Source organism: Fringilla coelebs (assembly GCF_963513975.1).
Source record: "Fringilla coelebs genome assembly, chromosome: 7".
NCBI lineage: Eukaryota > Metazoa > Chordata > Aves > Passeriformes > Fringillidae > Fringilla > Fringilla coelebs.
In genome coordinates this window covers 38,358,162-38,382,025 of record NC_140035.1, presented here as the reverse complement: position 1 = coordinate 38,382,025, position 23,864 = coordinate 38,358,162, and the positions used below count along the sequence as shown (strand labels likewise).

General features: G+C 49.2%; 1 protein-coding gene across 6 annotated transcripts in view; it reads left to right on the top strand.

Annotated features, from left to right (window-relative positions):
- Positions 1-23,864, top strand: part of HDAC4 (histone deacetylase 4) — a 179,010-nt gene that overhangs the window by 6,672 nt on the left and 148,474 nt on the right. For all 6 annotated transcript variants that reach the window (XM_084209706.1, XM_084209702.1, XM_084209704.1 and 3 more), the window contains exons 2-3: positions 17,892-17,986; positions 18,102-18,141. In XM_084209706.1, coding sequence (XP_084065832.1) covers positions 17,960-17,986; positions 18,102-18,141 — 67 coding nt within the window. In that variant the 5' untranslated portion in view covers positions 17,892-17,959. The remainder of the gene's footprint in view (positions 1-17,891; positions 17,987-18,101; positions 18,142-23,864) is intronic.

The window sequence follows — 23,864 nt, the reverse complement described above, 5'->3', positions numbered from 1 at the left end:
TCCAGCTGAACTGAACTCCATGTATCTTTCATGAGCAGTGAAAAACCCTGATATTTCACACGTAGGAAATAATTCACTTTATTAATTTTTCTGGAGAAGTGGCGCTTTAATGAGGTGTCTGTCAGTGAGACTTAATTACAGTTAAATTCTGGGAGCATTAGTACACTGTGTCTTGTTCCCTGTAAAATGAACTTCCATTTGTCACGTGGGCATTGGTTTGCTGATAGAATTTGTGTTAACTCCACTTGGAGGAATAGCAGTTACTCATAACTGGGCTGTCACATCCTTCTCCTGCCTGGGTTTTCCTGATGTGCTCCAACAGCTTATGTTGCATTTGCCCAGAGGAAATAATGCTCAGGTTGGTTTTGGGGTTGTGATGACAAAATTTGATCTCCAAGAAAAGGGTGCTCAATGTGAGCCTGAAATAAAGAATTAATCCTGGTGTGTGCTGTTCCCAAGAAATTCTCAGTGTTTTTCAAGGCATTTGGAAGGTTCCATTTCCCCCCCTGGGAGCTACAGTTACTTAGTTCTTGTTGCTGTTTGTGGTGGATTCTGGTAAAATCTCCATACAGGTGGTTCTCCTGGAGAGCCAAAAACATGGGCTGCCTTTTACTGCAGGTCCATGTGCATGTGGAGGGGTAAGGTTTGCTTCTCTGCTCAAATAATGTGCACAAGAGTGAGGAAAAATTGCATTTTTCACACCTTTATAGCAACGAGGGCCGTGCAAACTGGAAGAGTCTGTGAGTTTTGGCCTTGGGAGCTCAGGGCAGGGAGAAGTGGGCAGGTGATTGTGAGCACTGCTTTGGAAGCAGCTGGGGTGAGATGGAAGATGGGCTGCTGGCCTTGACTTTGGGTGCAGTGGGTCCAGCTGCAGACAGACAGGGATGCAAAGGTGATGGAATTCCCAGGGAGGCCTGGAAAGGGAAGAGCTGTGTGCAGCCTGTCCGTCAGGATGGCTCTGAAGGAAGAATTCATGGGGAAACCTGAGCTTTCCTGCAGGCTGGATTGTGCTTTACAGCACTGCAGATGTGGGACTCATCTCTTCCAGTGAAGGCAGTAATTTTCTCCAGCCAGTGGAGACTTGCAATAAAAGGAGTTGCTGTCCCCAGTGCTGTGGGTGAGCCAGGAGAGGGGACCTGTGCAGGAACAGCAGGAACGAGGTCAGCAGGACCGGGACACCGAGCTGGCCTGGTGCATCCTGCTGGGAACCTGCCTTATTTCTTCAGCCTGCTTGGGGAAAAAGGGGGCACAGAATGCTTCAGAATAACTCAGAGGATACTGGAGCAGGTTTCCTGTAGAGCTCTTGCTGGAGGGGATGAAGGCTGGCATGTTTTTAAAGCTGGAGAGGGCAAGAGCACAGTGAAGTGCAGCTTCCTGCTGCCGTCCCACGGAGATGGTGCAGCTTGAGTGTGGCTTGTGCTGCTGGAGCATCTTCAGGGGCAGGGAAGGAAACAGACCTGGCTGAATTAATGGCTGGACTCGATGGTCCTAGAGGTTTTTTTCCAACCTTAATCATCCCATGAATGTGGGCAGGGTCTCTGTTGGGTTGTTGCAAGCTCAGCCTGTCTTTGCTCTCTGTGCAAAGCAGTTCTTCCTCAGCAGCTGATGCTTGGGAAAAAAAATAAATAAAATAAATTACTCTCCATGTGGATTCTGTTGTGCATTTCTCCTACCCAAGAAGATCTCCTGTTTGAGTCAAATAGCAGGGCTTTGGTTGGAGGAAGTGCTCTTTACTTATTTATTTCCACAAGTGATACCTGCTGTCAGATCCTGGTGGAGGCTGGAGGATGTATTTCAGTCAGCACTGCCTCTCACAAGATATTGACCTGGAAGCATGATCAAAGGAGAAGGGAGAGGACTAGAAAGGAGTGTTTATTCTGATTGTTCATGGTAGGTACCTAATGCTTCCTTGGGGGCTGTGTTTGCTTCTCCTTGTCAGGCTTTTCTTCATCCCCTTGTTCATCCCTCCTCAGCCTCAGATGGAGGCTTTGAGGATGGGCTTAATCATAACAGTGAATGAAATATTTAGCATTAGGAAAAACACTTCCTGCTTGAAGCTTTGCAAAAACCACCAGCTTGTGATAGGGAAAAGCAGTCTGAGGTTCTGTGTTATAAATTATCAAACCTGCAGAAGAGCTGGAGACTTCTGGGTCAGTGGGCAAAAAGGCTTGATGTGATTTCAGGGCAAAGTGTGGCTCTGTCACTGGCTGCTTTATGCCTTGGAGAAGATGGCCTTGTCATTGCAGTCTTGTTCAGGAGGATGTTCTGTGAGCTGCTGAGAGTAGAAAAGACTTTTACTGTGCAATTTTCTGAGCCACCCCTGCAGATTTTGGGTGGATTTACACAGATTACGTGGTTTTGTTCATCTCATTTGCTGTGTCTGGATGTCTACACAAGAAAAAGGTGGTGTTGGTACCTGCTGGATCTGATTCTGTTGTTCTAAAATTGCACTGAAACAAGAAGCCATAGTCAAAAGAAGGCAAGGGTTAGTATTTAGAACATGAAAACCACCTCTAACCCCAGAAAGCTGATGATGAAGCTGGGCAGGAGCCTCACTTTGTACATTGGGGCACTTCTCCTTGTCTGTGTTGGTGGTGAAGCACCTGGTGAAGCCAGCAGGGATCTCCCCTTTGCCTTGAGCTGGCTGTGAGCAGCGACCCCAAACTGCAGACATTCATGGGCACCTGCAAGGGGCAAGCTCCGGGCTCTCCTGGGCCAGCACAGCTCTCTGTCCCAGCATCAGGGTGGACACCAGGAGGAATTTCTTCCCTGAGAGAGTTGTCAGGCTGTGGAAGGAGCTGCCCAGGGAGTGGCAGAGTCACCATCCCTTGTGGCAGCCCAGGGCCACTGGTGTGTGCAGCTGGCAGAGCCCACGGGGACCAGCAGTGGCCCTGGGTGGCAGCCACGGGGTGACACCAGCCTCGTGTGGCCACCAAAGCCAAGTGTCCTCCTTGTCAGCTGACAGCATCAGAGTCACAGCTGAATTCTGTTTGGCACTGAAAGTGTGCTGCTTCTGGGCTTTGCTCTAAAAATGCTGGGCTAAAAATAAACTGCTGTGCAGGGATGCTGGAAGCAGGGGAGCAAATGGAGAACTTGAGCACGGAACATAAGGCTTGGCTGACTGCAGGGATGGGGTGGTGGAGCAGCAGCCAGGCCAAGGCAGGACAGTTCTGCCCAGGGGAACGATTCCCTGGGAAGGGGAGGAGGAAGTAAAGGAACTGAGAGTGGCAGGTAGACATTGAACTCTTGTGACTGCCCCACTTCAAAGGGAGCAGGCCATAAAAGCCCCAACAGCAGTTGGGTGAGGAAAATTGCACCTCAGATATGAAATCCTGCCCTGTAACAGCCCAGCCAGGCTGGTCCTCTCAGAAACAGGAGTCTGGGCTGCTCAGACAGTGCAGCAAAAAAACCCCACTCACGTTTAATGGGGTGTTCAGCTCGTTCAAAATGGCAGCAAACCCCAGCACCCTGAGCTGGGCAGGAATGAGAGCATCTCCTTGCAGCTTGTCACCCTCCTGGGACAGGGATGGCCGTACACTTCCCATGCCTGGATCTTCCCAAGTGCCAGCATGAATGACATTCCCCACATTCTTTCCTTAGCTGGAAGGAGCTGATCAGGCCCTGAGGTTGGGAGTCCTGCTGGAAGCTTAGAGATAGCTCAGGATTTAGCTCTTGGCCTTTCTCTTCCCTCTTCCTGAGGGTACTCTTGGAGTGGGATGCCCCAGTCCAAGGAGCTGGATATGGACATCTGATCCTCCTTGCTGCCTTTTTGCTCCAGGAGGAAAAGTCTTCAGTATCTGCATTCACTGGCGGAATGTCTGAGGAGCAACTTAGACTGTATTTAAATAAATAAAAAAAAAGCAGCATATTTTTGGCAATAATTTAGACTTTTGCTGTAAACTGTCTACATTCCCTGGGGGATGAGGTCTCCTTTTGAGAAAATCTGTTCTGGATTCAGCATGTTTGACAATTTCTTTGTGTGACTACCTTCAGGTTTTTGTTTTGGTGGGGTAAATGAGCGCAATAATGTGTGTGCGCTTCTAAGTGCTCAGCTTGGGGGTTTATTTCTATTTTTTTTCTTTAAAATATCAAAACCCTCTCTTCAGGATACCAGGACTGACAAGGTTTGCGTTCCAGTATTGCAACACAAGGTGTTCTCTGTTTCAGACTGTAAATATTTATCTCTTGTCAAAGCAGAGCAGTTACTATTGGGAACTGATCTGGCATGTGAAAAGGTTTTCCTTAAGGAATTTGTTTCCTTTTATTTACAGTGTTATCGTATATTTAAATTCCAGGGCCTCAGCATATAGCTCTGAGGCTCCTTCCTAGCGCTGGCAGCTAAAATGGGAATGATGGCAGCCCGGGGATAGGGATAAGGGAGCTCTGAGCACAGGCTGGAGCAGAGCGTGGCTGTGAAACCCAGGCAAAGCCAGGCCAGGTCCTGGTGTTCCCCTGCAGGGCAGTGCTGGGGCTGTGTGATGGAAGGGGCACAGGTGAGCTCAGGTGTGCCCTGGGCTGGCACTGCCCGCCTGCTGGGCTGTTCCCTCCTGGAGCAGGCCCTCTCAGCCCTGCCCCTGCCAGCAGAGCTGCTTTGTCATAGCCTTCCTGCTGCACTGGGAGCCTGCTCCAGCCACCCCCTGTTGGATTGCTCTCAGGTCTGGGGATGGCTTCCTGCTCCTGGGAATTCCTGACGCCTCCCTGCTGCCTGCAGGTCCTGCTTTCATCTCCCTGCAGTGCCTGGCATTGCTGGGGAAATTGTTCCTGTTGTGTTGTGCCACACGTGGGAGGCTTATTCAGCCTGCAAAGGTCTGGGGTTTATTTTTTACATCTCCCTAGCTTCTGTACGTGCTTATTTTTTGATGCTGGTGGTTGCTTGAAGTTCTGGGTACTCTTGCCTGTGTGCTGGAGTCTCGGAAGAGCAGCCAAGGGCTGTCGAGGAGGGCTGCAGGCTGTACTGTTTTCCCTCTCTTAGGGAACAGGAATGGAATTAGTTGTTGAGGCTGAGCTCAGCCCCTGCCGTGGCAGGGCAGAGCTGCTTTTGCTTTTGTTTAGCAATGTGCAAAATGCATACCTCAGACTGGAGCCAGCACTGGCCTTTGAGCTCATCCCGCTGATTCAGAGGTGGTGGGCAGATAAAATGGAGTGAAAATAAGAAATGCTTTCTTTGCCTATGGTGTTTGAATATACATCTGTTTATTTCACACTTATATCCTTCATGGACATGAGAACAAATCACGTCTGTATTTCATCTTTTCATGCATCCGTGTTTCTGCCTGGTGTGTCTGTCCAGACCCCAAGGACAGCAGATGGATGTCCAGGGAATGCCTTTATCATCTCCTGAGTTTATCATCGCTATCAGGTCACATCAGCTTCAGTTCTTGCTCTGTAATCTGTCTCCAGGGATGCACACTCAGTGCACCCTTTCTTTTTCTCCTCTCTGACATCTCGTGTGAAATTTGCAGTGTGTGGCTTGGGGGCAGCAAGCCCTGTCCTGCTTTGGGGAAGGCTTTGTGACTGGCACGGGATGGATGCAGCTTCTCCAGGCTGGTTTATGGCTTTATGCAGAGTTTTCAATAGCACTTCCAAATCAGACTGCTAAAAGGTAAATGGCCAAAGTTACTCCTAAACGCTGATAGTCAGAGTGGAGACTCTGAATGGAAAGCTTTGTTCAGGATTTCCTGGAGTGAGAAGCGAAGCTGTCTTGGTCAAAAGGAGCTGCTCTGTGTGGATTCTGTGCCGGCCTTATCTCTCTTGTTTAATGCGATATATTTGAGCAGAATCGAAGTTGGTTCTGAGTGTTACTGGCAGAAATGGCAGCCTATTTGCATATTTACTGGCTTCTGGGAGTCTAGATATGTCAGCAGCCTCTGCTCCTTTTCACTCGATCTTATCTCCCCATTCCATTTCAGGAAAGAATTCCTGCAATCTCCTTCCCCCGCCCCAGCCCTGGAGTGTGCTTTGCATGCCGAATGCTCTGAGGTAATGCCACTGTTTGCTCTGCAGTGGCCCTGCCATGTGCTTCAATGTAAAGCCGGTGCTGAAATGTAAATTTTCAGCTGCCTGGCATCCCGAGGAGGTGTTTGTCTGTCAGGGTGTGCTGAGGCTGTGCGTGGTTTCCCTCAGGAAGGGGCTGGAGGTGGCTGCAGGCATTGGCTGTCAGGCCGTTTTTTCCCCTCTGCCATAATGTAACTATTAATCATTATGTTCATAGAAACACAGAATCATTTAGGTGGAAAAGTTCTGTGAGATCATCAAATCCAGCAGTTCCCCCAGCACTCCATTAAGCTGTGTCCCAAGTGCCACATGCACATGGCTTTTAAACCCCAGGGATGGAGGCTCTTGGCTGCCCAGGGACTGACAACTCTCTCCACGCAGAAATTTTTCTGAATATCCAACATTAAGCCCATTAACAACCTGAGGATGTTTCCTCCTGTCCTGTCACTTGTTACCAGGGGAAAAAGACCAACCCCAGCTCAGTAGAACCCCCTATCAGGTACCAGATGGATCCAGATGAAGGCTTACAGCAGAGTCTTTGCCTTGGTGTTGTTTTCACCTGGTATTCTTTCCCGGTCATTTATTTCAGAGTATCCCAAGCAGGAGGTGATAAGGTGGATAAGGTGAGAGGAGATCCTGCAGAGCAGAGCTTTGGTGACTAATGGCAGCTTATCTTGAAAGCCCAGCAATTCCTCCAGGTGCAGAAGCTGGAGCTGTTAGTCAGAAGTTACAGGAGGAGGTTTAGGAGCCTGCAAAGGTGCAAAATCCTGAGCTCCAGGAAAGCGAATAAAGACCCCGAAGGTTGGGCTTTGATGTTTTTAAAGGCTGAAGAGGGACAGAAGCAGGAGAAGCAGGTGTCAATTCCTTTGCTTCATTCCCACCCTGAAAGGGGAGGCAGTTGCAGGGAGGAGTGTTCTGTCTGTGCTGTTTAGTGGGAAAAGCCATAAGGGGCTTGCAGGTGTTGGTGCATGAGGAGCTCAGCATGACCCAGTGCTCTGCAGCCCAGAAATCCCAAACCCCCAAATCCTGGGCTGCATCCAAGGAGCTGGGACCAGCAGGGAAGGGGGGATTCTGCCCCAGCCAGGTGAGACCCCACCTGCAGAGCTGCCCCAGGGACACCTGGAGCTGCTGGAGAGATGCAGAGGAGGCCATGGAGCTGCTCCAGGGCTGGAGACAGGCTGGGAGAGCTGGGGGTGCTCACCTGGGGGAGCTCAGAGCTCCTTGCAGGGCCTGAAGGGAATCCAGGAGAGCTGGAGAGGGACAGGGGACAAGGCATGGTGGGACAGGACACAGGGAATGGCAGTTTTGATGGCGTTCTAAACCAGATAAATATATAATAAACAACCTGAAGTCTCCTGGAGCCTGAGAGGTGCCAGTTTCTCCTTCCTTGCCTTTCTTGATTGTCAGCTTTTAAGACTGAAATATTTGCCTGAAGATTCTAGTTTTCATTAAAGGGTGATGCTGGTCATGAGAAATGTAGCCATTTCTTCATGACCAGCAGAGGTACAGCAGAGGAACTCACTCATGTGCAGCAGAGGAACTCACGGGTTTGTGGTGACTTACTTGGCTTCCTGTCCTGGCTGTGTATGTGGCTGGAAGATGTTAATTGTGATTTTAAACTGGAAATGGTGGAACCCCCGTGAATATAAAACTGTGTGTTTATTTCAGCTTCCTCTGGGGATTCCTGCCCCTTCAGTTACCAGCAGTCTGGGGCTTGGAGTCTCAGTAGCTTTGGCAGAGGAGCCAGGACTGAGCAGAGTGCCCAGGACTGCCCTGGGAGCATCCCTGAGGGATGATCCCAGCAGCAGAGGGATGCTGTGAGGGGTTACAGGTTCTCCCAATAAATAAAAGTAAAATATATTGTACTTTAAAAGCAAAGTTGTGGGTTCTTGCTTTCTGCTTGCTGCATTATCCTTCATGCTTGAGTGTAAAATTTGGATTTAGGTAAAGATCCTTTGAGTAAGATACACAAGACATTTTTATTGGCTGTAGGAAAACAGGCCCTTTAAAAGGAGAAGTGGCAGAGTGGCACATTGGGGTTTGGATGAGATGCCCTTTCCAAGCCAGACCATTCTGGAGTCCATGATCCCCTGCAGTTCAGTGGCACTGGGGTCTGGCTGCTCGGGTGGCTGTGGGAAGGGGCAGTGTTTTGGTATCATTATTGGCATTCAGTGCCAGTGACACCAAATCACACCAATAAATATGATACCCAGTAATACCAATCATTCAGTGCCAGGCAGGAGGGATAAAACATGCAGAGATGTAAACTTTGGAGCCTGTGATGAGGTCCCAGAGCTTTTGTGGGTGAGGCTGGTGTGGGCACCAGCCAGGGTTAAGGTGCACACCTGAGCTCTGCCCACATTCCTGCAGGGTGGGTTGGGAAGCACAGCCTGGGAATGGGGGGCAGAGTTATGGGAGACAGGGGGACAGGAGTGACACGGGATGTCCTCAAACAAATAGTGTTTTGGAAGGGGCAGTGTTGGAGCCAGTAACTGAGGCATGGAAAAATGTGATAAACACTGAGCTGAAGTGGCTCCTCCAGAGAGAGTGCCTGGACGAGACTGAGCAGGGCTGGGGAGGGACCCCTCTGCTTGGCAGGAAGGTGAGCCCAGGCTGGGCCACCAGGTGATCCCAGGGAGCCTCTGGAGCAGGGGGACACTGCAGGGGAGCTGTGCATGGCACCAGGGTGCTGCAGGCAGGTTTGGTGTGCTGGCAGAGGCTGTGCCGCAGACGGGGGCGCGCGGGCTGCTGTGATCTGTGCCTGTGTCACTGTTTTACAGCACAGGGCTGAATGTCCACTCCACGGTGATGCAACGTGTTTGTGGAGACCTTGGGGCATGTTTCTTTCCCAGAGCGTGCCAAAGGTCAGCGCTGCCAAAGCCACGGGGGCAGTAGGTGGGAATGGCAGCCAGGTTAACGCGGGGCACGGGAGAGCAGCACGAAGCTTCTGGATCAAAGTGGCCCTTCCAGAAAGGGACTTGAGGAAATGGAAATGTCTCACCAGACAAAAGAACTGCACGAGCTGGGTGGCAGGCTTGCTTGAGTGTTCAGACCAAATTATTTTCTCTTGGTAATCAGATAGCATTCAATTTAAAAAAAAAAAAAAAAAGGAGAACTAGGCTGACCTTAAACAATGTTTGTTCTTTAAAAAAAGTCAATATTCTTTTTCCAAGTTAATGAAAGTAATTAACAGTGATTGATGACACATGTACTCAGCTATTTTATGCTGGGAGACCAGATGGGTTAGGCACAGCTAGTGACCAGTAATTCTGATTCTTTGTCAGAAGGAACAAGAAGTTCAGATGTGGCTGGAACAGCTCAAGTACGTGAAGAGAAAAGGTAAATGTTTTTCTCTCTGCCTTTACCTACCTGAGGAGCTGAAAAACAACCCCAGGTAAAGAATTGCTTTCAGCCAGTGAGGTGAGCTCCCTATCTGCTGGCCACACAGCCTCTTCTTGGCACTGCAAATGTTGTTGGGGGGATTCTGGTGAAAAATGACATGGAATTATGGAATTACAGAAGGGTTTGGGGCAGAAGGGACCTGAAAGACCATCTAGTTCCACCCCCCTGCCATGGGCAGGGCTGCCCCTCACTGGTTCAGGTCCCAGCCTGGCCTCGAATATTCCATTTTTAATCACTTCTCAGTCAGGCATGTAGAAGGAGTTTTGATTTTTCTGCTCCTGAGTGTGTGCAGTGAGGGTGATCTGCAAGGCAGGGATGAAGAAACGGGATAAACTCCCAGTCTGCATTCACCTTCTGTCTAGCACTACTTCCAGCTATCCGATTTGGACTCCTTCAAACGTGGAAACAGTAGGATGGAGGAAAGACACGGAACTGGGAGAGAAGAGGGCCTCAGAAAAAGCCAAGGCAGTCGATTTTTATAGGTGGCTCTGCCCAATTGGTGCCGACTCCTGCGAGGCTCCGGTAGCAGCTGGAACAGGCTCCCGAGGCAGACTTTTATCCTTTCTCCCTCCCACGCGGATCCATCTGTGAGACTGCTTGTTCTTGCTGCTCTTGCTGAGAAACTGGATTGAGCTCAGAAGCATCCTGCTCTTTCAGACCCTCTGCCAGAGTCTTGCTAGTCAAGGAGGGCTCTGTATTCCTGCAGATTCACACAGTCCCAGGTTTCACACAGGCGCTTCTGAATCTGCAGCTCTTCCTGCTCGACTCCGAAAAAAATCATTTCCAGGCTGTTGGCCGCTTGAACCTGGGGCTCCATGGAGTGAACACGAGGTGGCATTTCCAGATTTGCTCAGAGGGATCTTTTGTTCAGAGTTTTGTTCAGAGTTTTGGCTTGGGAAGATTTAGGTTCACTCCTCGTGCACTTGGTTTTGCTTCTCTGTGTGTTTGGGATACCTGCAGTGGTTTTGACATCAATTCTTATTGAGGTCTAAAAACTGCTGAGAGATGTGCCCAGTGGTATTGCTGGGAAACCTGTGGAAGCAGAAATCATGTGGATACTCCTGTGTGTTCCTAGCAAGGAAGGAGAAAGGGCACAAAACTTTGGTGGTTTTGGGTGGCCACCAGGTTATTTTTCTTTCTAGGCTGTGGAGGCACCTTCGGTTTTCAGAGCAGCTGTAAGTGCTGGTCAGGGTGGTGATTTGCAGAAGTGTCTGTGCAAGGAGGTACCACGAGGGATTTCCTCAGTTTGAAACTTGGTGAGGAAAATACTGCCAGGGCCAAGCTCATTAACGTCAGTATTGTGTTAATTTAACATAGAAATGGGCGAAGGGTGTTTTCACTTTCACTGAGATACCATGTTTTCAGTTTGGGCTGGTGTCTCAGCGCTTGGACTTCCACCAGAGATCAGTCTGAGCACCTGACTTTGAGACACAACTGAAAAGAGCCTGGGAAAAGCAGCTTCACTCAGGGAATCTCTGTGATTCTCTGGAAATCAGCTGTGGAGCGTTCCGTGACTAGGAGAAGCAAAAGGATGGAAACTGTAGAAAGCATTTTCCTTGGTTATTTCTGTAGACAATTTCTGTTACATGTAATTAGATTAATTATTTCCACCTAGGTTTTCCACCCTTCCATAGCTGTGGATTACTTCCACGTTAATAAAGCAGCTCATAATTAGTTAATAGTGTCTTGCCATTTGTGGCTGTTCATTTTGTTTCTGACAGTGACTACAGTGCATGTGTAGCACTGCTTATATTGCAGGGAGTTGCTTGTGGAATAATGGCAGGATTGCTCCCAGGGGCTGTCCAGGAAGGCACTGCAGCTCCTGGGTGAACTGGGGAAGTTTGGAGCAGGTGTTGGTTATCCTGGAATCTTGGTAAACACACCCTAAAATGGACCCTGCAGGAGCAGTGTGCCCAGAGATGGAATCCCTGCTGGTGTCACTGCACAGAACCTGCCGGGAGGTCGCAGGGTTTGGTGTGAGCAGCAGATCTTCACGGTGTGTGTCTGCTGGGGAGTGGAATTTCCAGGGAGAGGCAGGAGCACAATGTTTGTTCAGCTCTGGGCTGTCATGTGAGAGCCTCTTGTGATGGCTGGCTGGGAAAAGTCAGCATTTGCTAAACAAATGCACTGGGGCTGATCCTTGAAGTGCTGCCGTGTTCCTGAGCTGCTCTGGCTGTTTGAATCACCGTGCTGAGCTTTTGATCTCAGATGCAGGCACCTCTGGTGCTGCTGCTGCTGCAGGGAAACCGAGTGTTTGGCCAAGATGGGATGTCCTGGCAAAGAGGGCTGGACTGGTCAGTCTGGATCCTCCTTGCTGGGGCATGTTTGTACCTGGTGTTCCCTTGGAGAGCAGCTCCTCTCGGTTGGGTTTCCTGTGTAATTGTCATTTCCACAGCTTGAACTCTAGTGAAGGCTTCAGTGCTCACACTGCTTGTGCTCCCTGCCCCCCCTCCATGAGGATTCTTGAGTTTTGTGTCAGCACTTCCATTTGCCAGCATTTCCCTTCGCTTACTGAGTGCAGGTGTGGAAACTGGAAAGAGTCTGATCTGTGATTTCAGCAATACAGGAAGTTTTACAGAGCACAGTTTATATTTTGGGAGATGGGGCTGTCACGTCCGTGTGGGACAATGCAGAGCTGAGTTGCTTTGGTGACTTTAGGTTGGTGTTCAAATGAGATTTTAAGGTTTTTTAATGTCCTTAAAAGTTCTTCATTGCCCTGTTCTCCAGCAGCATCCAAGAGGATGTACTTTGGGAGGCCTTTCACAACAGGACATGCACATGGTGACACTTCTCAAGCAGTGACTTGTCTCATGGGTTTCCTGGCCTCCCGCACTTGGTGTTTGTCCTCTTTCATAAGAAATTTGTCCATTTGCTTTTGGAATTCAGGAAAACTTTCAGTTTTTCCAGCACCCTGAGTCAGTTTCTCAGTGCAGCTAAGGAGGAGCAGGTAATGCAGAGAGCACACTTCAAATTGTGTTTTTTTCCAAATTGTGGACCCTTGCCTTGCTCCTGGGTCCACTTCTCACCCAGCAAAAGTAGGGGAAAAAGTCCAGCTCTGACAGAAATAGATGGAAAGCTGAATGATCAGTGCTTTGTCTGTGTTAATCATGATTCTGCATCACTGTGATATCTTTAAGTAACCTCTGTTTGGGCTGCAGGTTTATTATCATCTGTTTCACCTGCATGAGAAATTTGTACCACACCTCTGATGGTCTTCTTGCCCTTCTGAAACTCTTACACTGCATACTTGGAAAAGGAAGGGGAGTGTCCAGATCTGACAAAACCAGTGTGGTTCTGGAGAAACTGAGCTAACACAGCAGCAAATTCGCCTCTTTATTTTGATTTTTCATTATTCCGTGGTAATCCAGTTGCTCTTCTGGCCACAGCTGAGCATTAAGCTGATAGTAGATTTTCCAGTGTCACCTGCTATTCTCACAGTGTGTGTTTAGAGACAGAAAACTGCTTAGAGACTCCAAGCTCTTTGAGGGGGGGTGTCTGATGGTGTTTGAAGTTTGCAAATATATTTCCTGGAAGAGGTGTATTGCTGGAAGTGTGGGAAAAGCAGCACTTGTGGGCAGTGCTTGTGAAACCTGCTCTCCTGGGGCAGATCCAGTGAAGCTGTATTCTGCTGGAGGAGCAGGGCTTGAGGGGATGTTGTCTCAGGGCTCTGGGGGTCCTGGGGACTGCTGCCATTCTCTTTGTCACCTTGCAAAGTGGTGGCTGGGAAATGGAGGTCCCTGGAGGGGAGGTGTGCTCAGGAGGCTGTTCCACACTGGCTCTGCTCTAAATAAAGCAGCCTGGCCTGGTGGAAGGTGTCCCTGCCCACGCCAGGGGTTGGGGGTGAGGTGGCCTTTGAGGTCCCTTCCATCACCCTGTATAAAGACATGGGAAATCTCCCTGTGGTCACGGTGAATTGCTTCCAGGCACTTCTCAGCCTCTTCCTTCCCTCCTCTTTCCGCGTGTGGATCCTGTATTGGCAGTATTTTATAAACAAACCCGGAGAAGCAGAGGCAGCTTTCCCCCACTCTGGTTAAAGTGCAGGCTCTGTTGTCAAAGGAGAGCTTGAATCGATCAAGCTCTGAGAGAGGCAGTGCCTCCCTTCAGCTCGGTGTGTTTGTGTAAACCCAGGGCTGTTTGCTTCCAAATGCAGCCAGGAAGGTAATTTGGGGGGAAAAGTAATGATCTCATTGGCATCTATGTGTGCCAGGCAGGAGGATTGGTGGTGGTGCTTCCATGGCTTTTGGAGAGCAAACCCCACGGTGTGGGGTGCTGCTGGGGCAGAGGCAGGATGTGGAAGGCCTTCCAGCATGCCTTTGTTCCACCAAGGGATGCTGGCAGCAGCGCTGCTGTGTCAGAGAGAGCCAGGGACCAGAGCTCCTGGTCCCGAGTAACCCGGCTGACTCAGCCTGAAAGCCCAGCCCCAGGCCAAGATTCTTATCGGGGCTGGAGAGCAATGAAAGCTCTGAAAAATGGAGCTCTGTAAATAAAGTTCTGTGGTGGCTGTCGTTAGTGGTTGCTGCACATCTGGGCTTGTGAGGGCACACAAGCACATCTGGAAGGGGCTGGGAGGAGGAAGGTGAACATTCATGCTGCCACAGAACCGCAGAACCATGAGGGGTTGGAAGGGACCTTAAAGATCACCTTGTTCCACCCCCCTGCACCTCCCACTATCCCAGGTTGCTCCAAGCCCAGACGGGTCTTGAACAGCGCCAGGGATGCATCCACAAGCTCCTTGGGCAACCTGTGCCAGTGTCTCACCACCCTCACAGTAAAACATTCTTCCTAATACCTAAACTCTCACTCTTTCCAGTGTGAGCCCATTGTTCCTTGTCCTCTCAGTGCAGTTCCTGAGGCAGAGTCTCTGTTCGGCTTCCTCAGAGCCCCTTCAGGTAATGGAACATTGCTTTGAGGTAACCAACCCCGCAACCTTCCCTTCTCCAGGCTGGACAGTCTGTAGGGGAGCTGCCCCAGGCCTCCTATCAACAAATCAGTCTTGGGGGAGAGCTGTAAAAAAAAAATAAAAGAAAAAAAACCTCTTTCTGTTGGGGTAGGAGAAGATCTGGAATTACTTTAAACCCAGGGAAGGCGCCTTGCCAGGCTTGGTGGTTTGCTGAGGCTCCGAAGCAGGGAGAAACGAGGTGCTTCGGCAGGGGCTGCAGCCCCTCAGTCTGTCCTGCAGGAACAGAGGCTCCTTTGGGGCTGTGACAAGGAGGTGACAGCGCTCTCAGACCGTGGACACCCTCTGATGCAGGGATGTGATGAGGGTACAGCTGCTGATGCACCAGCCCCTGTGGTTTTGGGGAGCCTGTGCTCTCAGGTGCACCCTGCTAGCAGCAGGCTGAAACAGACAGGCACGAAGTGGCTCCTTGTGCTCCTGTTCCTGAGATTTTTAAAAATCCACCAGTGAGCAGACTCTGAAAATTCTCCTGCAAGGCAGGAAGCTTGATGATGCCAGTGCTGGTTAAATAATGTTTGCCAAACCAGTTCTGCTGGGCACTTCCTGCGGTGCCACCCCTGCCCTGTCCGCGGCCGCTCTCCCGAGCCCTTCCTTTGCTCAGTGCCCAGGGATGTGCCAACCCTGGCACGGTCCCCGTGGCCCTGCCAACCCTGGCACGGTCCCCGTGGCTCTGCTTGCTGTCTGCCAGGCCAGTTCCTGGCCAGTTCCAGGCCAGCAGGTGATCCTGGGGCTCACGGCACGCTCTGCCTGGCTGTGCCCATCTCCGCTCCCGCCGCAGCCCAGCAGAGCCTGAGGTGCACCCCAAAATCCAGCTCGAAACCTTTTAGTGCGTGCCAAAATCCAGCAGGGAGCCTTGGTGTGCCCCACCTGGCCCAGGCACGGGCTCTGAGGTGCCTCCTGTGTGCGGGGTGGCAGCGGGAGGCGGCCCCGAGCCAGTCCCTGCCCGTGCCTCTGGCACGATGCTCGTGGTGGACTCGCTGTTCCTCTGCGCAGAGGTGATCGCCCTTGTCCTGGGAGGCACTGGAGCAGAAGTTAAACAAACTCGGGTTTGTTTTTCTTTTTAATCTTATTTTTTTTCCTAAACGAGATAATTTGCTTGGAAAAGCCTCTAGACCTCCCGATACCCGAGGCACAGGAGAGGCAGCGTTTCACTGACTTTAAGGGGTGTTTTCGTTGAGATGGTGGCAAAAGGACAAATGTACAGAATTTTTGCAGGTGGAGGCCTGGCATTGGTCTGCATGGAAATCTGTGCAAGGACTACCTGAAAATTACAGTTTGGGGGGAGGTAATTTAAGACAGGACTGCTGTGTCCTGGAGAGAATAATGGAATCACAGAGTGATTGGAAGGGACCTTAAAACCCATCTCATTGCACCCCCTGCCATGGGCAGGGGCACCTCCCACTGCCCCAGGCTGCTCCAAGCCCCTGGCCTTGAACCCTTCCAGGGGTGGGCTGAAGTAGGAATGGATTACAGTGGCAGTGCTGTTGAGTGGTTTTGGTGCTATTCATTCAGTCCAGTTTCTTTGGGAAACTTTCACTGTTCATGCTCATATTTTCATTCTTGTGCTGGGAGAATGTGGACCGGGAGATCTGGTAGCTCCACTCCAAATCCTTCTTGTCTACAGCTGAGATGGCTTATGCTACAACAGTACCTGCTGGTTTTAATGAAAATAAATTATGTTAGTATCTTGCTAATGCCTGGTCTAAGCTGACCCAGCTCTGTTTAACAGGATGTGCTGATTAATGGGACTGGAACATCTTGAACATTCGGGATGGCAGAGACCTGCAGGGATTGGAAATGACATTTAAGTGATTTTCTCTCGAATTTGACGCGTAACATGGAACGCGTTCCAGGTCTCTAAGAATGCAAGATGGGCAGAGAGGAACTTGGAGAGTGGTGATGCTGAGACACTTGGGCTGCAGAGAAACAGCCAATTAAAGGGGGTTTTTAATGAAGCACAGCAAGGCAGAGACTGTGTTCAGCAGTGCCTGCCCGGGCATTTTCCTGCACATCAGGGAAGCAACTTCAGAAAGCCCATCCTGAGCAACTGTGCCGGTGCTGGAAGTCTCAGACCTGGTTTTGCTTCTTGGAAAGGAGCACTCAAAAATCCCAGTGTGCTGAGAGCTCTTCCAGGAATAGCCAGCAGCGCCTGAAGTGCCGTGGCACAGTGGCCAGAGGGTCCTTGTGCAAGGCAGGAGCAGTTCCCATGGCAGCTCCCATGGCAGCTCCAGCTGCCATCCCCCACCCCAGCGGTGCTGCAGGGCACCACTCCTTGGGAGCTGCTGCCAGAGCAGCTCGGGGTGAGCAGAGTCAGCTGGATCCGTGGGGATGGGCTGGGGCTGGCTGCTGCCAGCAGGGTGACCTCACCCCAGCGCTGGGTGATGCCTGGCCGGGCAGGAGGAGCTCCCCTGGGTACCCAGGAGGGCTGGGCTGCTGGTTTGATGGTGTTCCGTGGTGCAAAGAAGGGAAATCACCCGTGGCAGTGGGATGCTCTGCATGGAGGAGGCAGCTGGGTTCAGTCTGGGTCAGGGGTGTTGGCTGGGAGCTCGTGCCAATGGCACAGCACAATCCCTGAGACAGCCTGCCTGTAAAACAGGGATGCTCAGGAATCCCAGAATGGTTTGGGTGGAAAGGAGCCTCAAAGCCTGTCCCATTCCACCCCCTGCCATGGGCAGGGACACCTTCCACCATCCCAGGTTTCTCCAAGGCTGGTGCAACCTGGCCTTGGACACTTCCAAGGATGGGAAATACTGGATGTCACTTGGTATAGTGCCAAAAACCCCCTGACCCCCCCAAAACTGAACCTGAGCAAGTTCTGTCGGTGTGAGGGTGCCTGGTTGGGTCAGCATGGTTCTCACTGGGGTTTCTCCAAATGAGGCTATTTATCTACTGCTTCTGTGCTTCCATATTTTGGGAGCTGGGGCCAGGGGTTGCTGACTCTGTGGGTGATTTCCCCTCTGTTCTCGCTCCTTCCCTCTACTACACAGCTTCAAAATAATTGGGAATGGTGGATTTTTTCCCCTGGGGCAGTATGGAGCTGCTTCTTAGTAATCTGCTGGAGGCTTGGGTAGAGTGGGAGTGGAATTGATTGTGTGGGTTTTTTTCCTTCCTGCTCCAAGACCACTTCTTGGCACTGAGGAATTTTTCTTTAGACTTCTTTGGGGAACAGATGCGTGAAGTACAGTTACCACTCATACATATGGCTTTTAAAATATGGAAGCTGTTGGACTGAAGTGGCTTCATATGGTGCTGTTGGAGGATGAGAATTAACACAGAATTTTGGGTTTCTGAGACGTGAATGTGTCGTTGGAAAGTTGTTTAATTGTTTTTTTAAAAATAATGTTAAGTATTAATTTGCATCTTTATGGTTATTAATCAAAGTAACATTTACAACTCTGAAAATTACTCTCTCTGCAGCCCTTAATGCCTAAAATAGCATTGTAGTTTAATCTCGGGGATAAATAGGTTATATAATGTACAATTTAAATGGCTGTTAATCTTCATTTGCTAACGCAGCCATCTTTTTCTTTAATTGCAGGTTCCCATTTTAAAAGCTATTGGAAGACACTCTGCCACCCTCTTGGATTACTTCCCATACGACTCAGCATGTCACTGTGCCCTGGATTTTACAAGGTGGCCATGATTTAATCCCCACTTCCCACTCCTATGTATTGGTGAAGCACTGGAGCTCTTTTGAGCTGCTGTTACTCCCGTGGGAACTGATCTGTCTCCAATCCCTTCTCCCAAGGACTCGACACTGCCAGCAATGAGCTCCCAAAGCCATCCAGGTAAGGGTCAGGCCACTTGGGAGTCCCAGCAGTGACCCCAAAGCACAGTTTGGTGCATGAACACACCTTTTATGGGGCTGAAATGGTCATCCAGACCCCCTCCCTGCCTTTCCTGCTCCGTCTGACACGTGGTGTGAAGGTGGAAAGTGCTGTTGGTGTAACCAAGAGTTCCAAGGAAGTTTTGCCGTTTCAGACTTCTGATTGTTCTAAAGTTTGGGTTTCTAATGGTTGCATCAGTGAAAATAGGTATTTTCTGAGTCATTAACTGGATATTTAATTTGTTAAATCTGTGCTGATGAGCCTGAACACAATATGGAGTGTACTTCCAAGGAAGGGGCATGGTTCTGCTGCTGCCTTTATTGATACTTGAGAAAACTGTTGGACTTTTTAACAGGAAGGAATAGTTTTGCTGGAACAAAAGTCAATTGATCCACCTCAATGCTGTCTGGGGGATTATCCCTAATGTGCCTTGTAATTTGAGGCATGATTCATCACTACCAAATTGTGCATTTCTGTCTGTCAGGAGAATCTGTAGCTGCTCAGTTACCTGCTTTCCAGCTTAAAGGTGCCTCACACATTTGTTTTCAGGGAGTCTGGGGCAACTTTTGTGTTAGTTAGAGCTTTCTAAGAGGAATTTTAATTGTGCTTGGGCTGTTTCAGTTTATGGTACAGAACTGGCTGCTGGGAAGCAAATAATCCAACAACAACAAGGCACGTGGAAGGACTTATTTCACTCTGCCTCTGAGAGATTACTCTGTGACTTCAGTTTAATCAGGTTGAGGTTAACAATTAAGGCTGAAGTGCTAAAAGCCAGAGAACAGCTCCTAAGATTTAAGGAACTGCTTGTTTGTGGGGGAAGAAATCCTGCAATAAATAGGGGTGCTGGAGTCTGCAGGCAGCAGGGGGAGACCTGACCTTCTCCTCACAACTGAAATGAGTTTATGAGTCGCTAAAATCATCAGAATGATCAAAAAGAAAAGAACAAACCTGGCCTCTGCTTCCATAATTTTAGATTTTGAAGTGTGTTGGTACTCTGAGGAGTTGAGAAATGTGTGTTTGTATGAATGCAGGTGTTTACTGGAGACGCAAATGCAAAATGATGTTTTTCAGGAGCTCTCTTCTTCAGATAACAGCTAATTGTTGTTTCAGTGTTTCCATGACTCAGGAGTGAGGCTGGGCAGCTGTGGCCACCTGCTTTTCTCTCCTTGTGGTGGTGGGATACCTTAAACACCCACCTGCAGTCCAAACCCAGCCGTGGGTATGTCTTGGCTTCTCAAGGAGCTGCTCTCCGGAGGTCTGGGAAGTGGTGATGTCCTTCCTGGTTGGGCTGTTATGCAGTGCAAGCCTGATGCTGGTTTGCCTTGCTTCCTTTCATAATTCATCACTGACCACTTGTTTCTCCTGCCTCTTTCTGCTGCTTTGGCTCAGCGTTCCTGTAGATCCAGAAATGAGCTTGAGCTTTGTTTTTCGAAGGACCCTTTCTAGAATGGTGCTGAGAAGGGTGGTCTGATCAAAACCCAGGGTGTGGCAGCTGGGCAGGATATCCACCTTGTGCCCTTCCTGGGTGCTGGGTTCTTACTCTGGTTGTACTTGGGTTGGAATTCTGCAGCTTTTCGTGGTGGCTTTTCACCCCCGGTGTTCTTGCTGCTCATTTCTCTCTCAAGAGTCAGTTGTATAATAAGGAGCAGAAATATTTCTCAAGCCTTGCCAAAGATGACATCTGGACTTCTCATGTCAGTTATCATAGCCATGTTGATTATACAGCTACAGGTAATTATTCCTAATGATGGGCATTGTTTAAGGGAAGGCTCTGGCTTAACTCAAGGGCCCATTAAGCTTTGCTTCAGTGGCTTCAAGCTTTCTTCTCTAATCTTCTCCAAGGCCAGCGCTAATGGGATGTTTTAGGAGCTGTGCCATGAAACTCTTGCGGCATAGATGAATGGAAGTGGTTTGGGTTGGTTTTTTTTCTGTGCTTTTTTGATTTTTCATTTCACTCTGCAAAGCTTTTGTGAGAAGTGTCGGGCACTGAGAGATTCTCGCCGAAGAAGGTGGAAAAATACGGAGAAGATTTAAGCTGGCTAAGAAAAGTGTGACTCCTTCCCCCACCACTGCCTCTTCTTTTGTCGTGTTTTGGACTAAGATTCTGTAGGGAATAAGAAATAGCTTTTGGAGAAGAAGAATACCCAGGTGGCAGAAAACTTCCTGGGAGGCATCACGTGGCCTTTGGCTTTTGGCAGAGGAGTCGCTGCCTCTTCCAGCGCTGGAACAAAGCTGGAAGAAAAGACGCTGGAATTGTGCTGCGAAGGCTCAAGTTGCTGCGAAGTATAATTAAGACAATTAGGCTAATTAAGATAACATTTAGGATTATGACAAAGCTTGGGGGGGCGGGGGAAAGCATGTTTAGTTTCACTCCTTAACCTGTTCACGTTGGCCACAATTTAAGCTCGCCTTACATAACCCGTGGTGCTCACCTTACCCAGGCTGACTGGGTTGTGAGTAGGTGTGGGGTATTTTTATAGGGTTTTTAAAATGTTTTAGGGTTTTTCCCCTCCTCTCTTATTTACCTTAAATGATTCCTCGCAGTTGCCTTCTACCTCCCCCCTTAATTTTCAGTGGCTTGAGTTTCACTATCGTTCTCTTCTTTAATCAGTAAAGATTGTTCTGCTGATACTAGTTATACATAAAGATTAGTTTTAAAAAACCAAAACACTTAAAGTTAATCACTCAACTGATTTGTATTTGTTTAAAGTTCACTTTCCTTTGTAAAAGCTGAAAATCTCCATGTTCAATGAAGCATTTTGTTTATGAAATGTTATCCTGCAGGAATTAACCAGTCTGAATGCAAATGCTCCATCCTTTCTTCAGAGCCACTCTTGCAGAGATGCAAATTTCAGCTACATTTTGCAGCGCTGAATGTTTGATAATTAGGAATATTGAAGTTTTGAGAATGAGCTGCCTGGCTGATAGGGTACAATCTGCAGCAGGGATCATTAGGGCTGAGAGGAGCTCCGGGATCACATGGCACCGGGAGAACGAGTTGGGGAGTCACGTACTGTGATTTGCTGGGCAGATAAAGACTTCTGTACGGGGCTTTATCTGCAGCCAGCCACTCTGCTGCCCTGCTCCACAGCTCAGTGAGGCATGGAAAGCCATTTCATGCAGCACACACACAAGAGCTCTCCCCACGAGCATCTCCCAACGTTTTGCACCGCGTGATAAATATTTGATGCGTTCTCTTTTTAAAGATTAAGAAGTTTCTGTGGAGATGCATTTCAAGGCGGCTTTAAATGACACTGACCTACTTTCTGGCAGCAATGAGGCTGTCTGGGGAAGTTATCTGGGGGCAAGAGCATCATTTCAAATAAACACAAGGACTGTGGGGCCGAGCTCCAGTCCTTCTCTAGCAGGGCTGGGCTGTGGTGGGTACTTGGTGGCTGTGGAAGAACATCTGGACATGGTGTATGATGGAGTCATGGAATGGTTTGGGTGGGAAGGGGCTGTAGAGCCCACTCCATCCATGGGCAGGGACACTTTCCACTATCCCAGGTTGCTCCAAGCCCCCTCCAACCTGGCCTTGGACACTTCCAGAGAGCCCTGCTTCCCCTTACCAGTGGTGCTCTGGTTTGACTGGGTTATTCTAGACTGGGAATTCAGGGACTGTTCCCCTGAACAGCCTGGTGCCCCAGTTTTGGGGGGGACTTTGGGGTTGGCTGTGGGGTAAACTCAGCAACAAGCTCTGGTAAGAAGAGCTGGAAACTCCAGCAGATGGAACTGGCCATGTCTCCGTTCACTCTTCTTTCTCTAGCCCACGACAGAACACCTTTTCCGCCTTCATTCCTGTTCTTACCCATGTGGGAGCTGAGCCTGTCCTGGATTTCCTCTAGGAACGGTGTCATATTGAGGTCCTTGAAAGTTTTAAGTCTGCTCCCACAAAACCTGTGAAGTTTTCACTTTCTGGAGCTTCAAACAGTCGGGACTTTCTGTGCAAGGGTTTGATTGTGCCCTCAAAAGAGAAGAATAGTTTTGTGCTTCAACTTGGGGTTCAAGCTGAAGTTCCTGCTAGGTCAGTGTCCCTGCCAAGTACATTCCTCTCATTTCTGCCTTTTCTTTAAATGCAGTTCTTGCACTTAGGAATTCTTTAAAGGCCTGTTTCTAAAGTAAGTTTTTTAGCCTGTGATGTTTCCTGCAGTGCAAAGATGAGAAGCAGGTACTTGTGATGAGAGGCTGAGAACTCTGGATTATTTTGAATGAAGTACAGGGTAGGGGAAGGATATAAAAAAGGTTGTGCTTTTAAAGTTGTGTGATTCTATAATAATGTTTGAGATAGTCCTTGGGATCTTGTGTCCCACTTGGAAAGGAGACAAACCTTTTTATACGAGGTTACTGCATTTTTGGTACTCACTTTTGGTCAGCCCCAGTTTGCCCTGTATCTCATGCTTCCTAAATTCAATTTGTTACCAGAAGAGTGGATAAACAATTGCAATGAGGTTTCTTCTTTCAGTGTAGTGTTTAGTATATCTTTTTCATCCTCTGACATCTGCAGAAACTGCCTTTACAGTCAGAGGATAGGTGGGAGTGAGTGAACGTGGAGTAGCAGGTGCCTGACTGGAGAATGAACAATTGTGGAATTGGTAATTCTCCCATCTTTCAGTAAAGGTTTTGCCATTTCCTTTCTCCTCACAGCTTGCCATGTACCAGGAATCCCCCCCAACACTTTTATTTCTGTATTTTATTATTTCTATTTAGGCCATTAAGCAGGGAAAGCCTTGACTCCTGCCCCGTTTGAGCTGCCAGGTGGACTGGTCAAACCGCTGAGAAATGGGGCACACAATTTATTCTTCTGCTAAGAAAACTAAAATTAATACATCAGCAGGTCTTTTAAAGGTTTTGTTTCCATAACCAAAATCAAATTAGTGTTGTTTCATCAGTTACTGGGAAAATCCAAAGATGCTTTACCTGCAGTGCCCTGGCTTGCTTTGAGGTGCTCAGCAGCTCTTGGTGTTCCCCCTGGGGACTGCTGTCACCCTTTGGCTTGACTGACTGATTTGCTCAGGTGTGGAAGCAGGTTTTTAGCCTTTCAGAAGGATGAGGCTGATATTAAACTTCATACCTATTGAAAAGTGAATTCCATACGGGAGTAATCCCAAGTGGGCTTTTCTGAGACCCTCCTGTCTCAGCTGGAAGCCGCCCCTTGTGGCAGCAGTGCTTGTGGGAGTTTCCAGGAGCTCCTGAGGGTGTTTGGGGTTCAGTGGGGCATTGCTGGTCCTGCTTTGAACCCTGGCAGCACAAGCTTTGCCAGGGAATCCACAGGCCAGACTTAATCTTCTCCATGTTTGTAGCTGCCCTGCTCCACTTTGATGTTGCAAGAAATGTTTTGGAAGCTTGAGTTGCCAAGCGTGAGGAGGTTCTGCCAGGATGGCTGGGCAGGCTCAGCCCGGGGAGACAGGAGCCTGACCACAGCTCCCTGTGGATACCTGGGGGAGGGGGGAGGACAGCTAGCATTGTGACAACAGCCATTAAATACACTCTCTCAAGCTCTGCTCCTGTGTGATGTGGATTTTTGGGGGGGGCTGATAGAGTAAATTTACTTTTGTTGTTTCTTGGGGTTTCTTTTCTGTCATTTTGGTTTTACCAAGGGCTGAATAATCCCAGCACTGAAAACAACTTCTTTTGCTGACTTACCTGCGAACAGAGGAGAAGCAGAGTGCCTCTCCTCCAGGAGA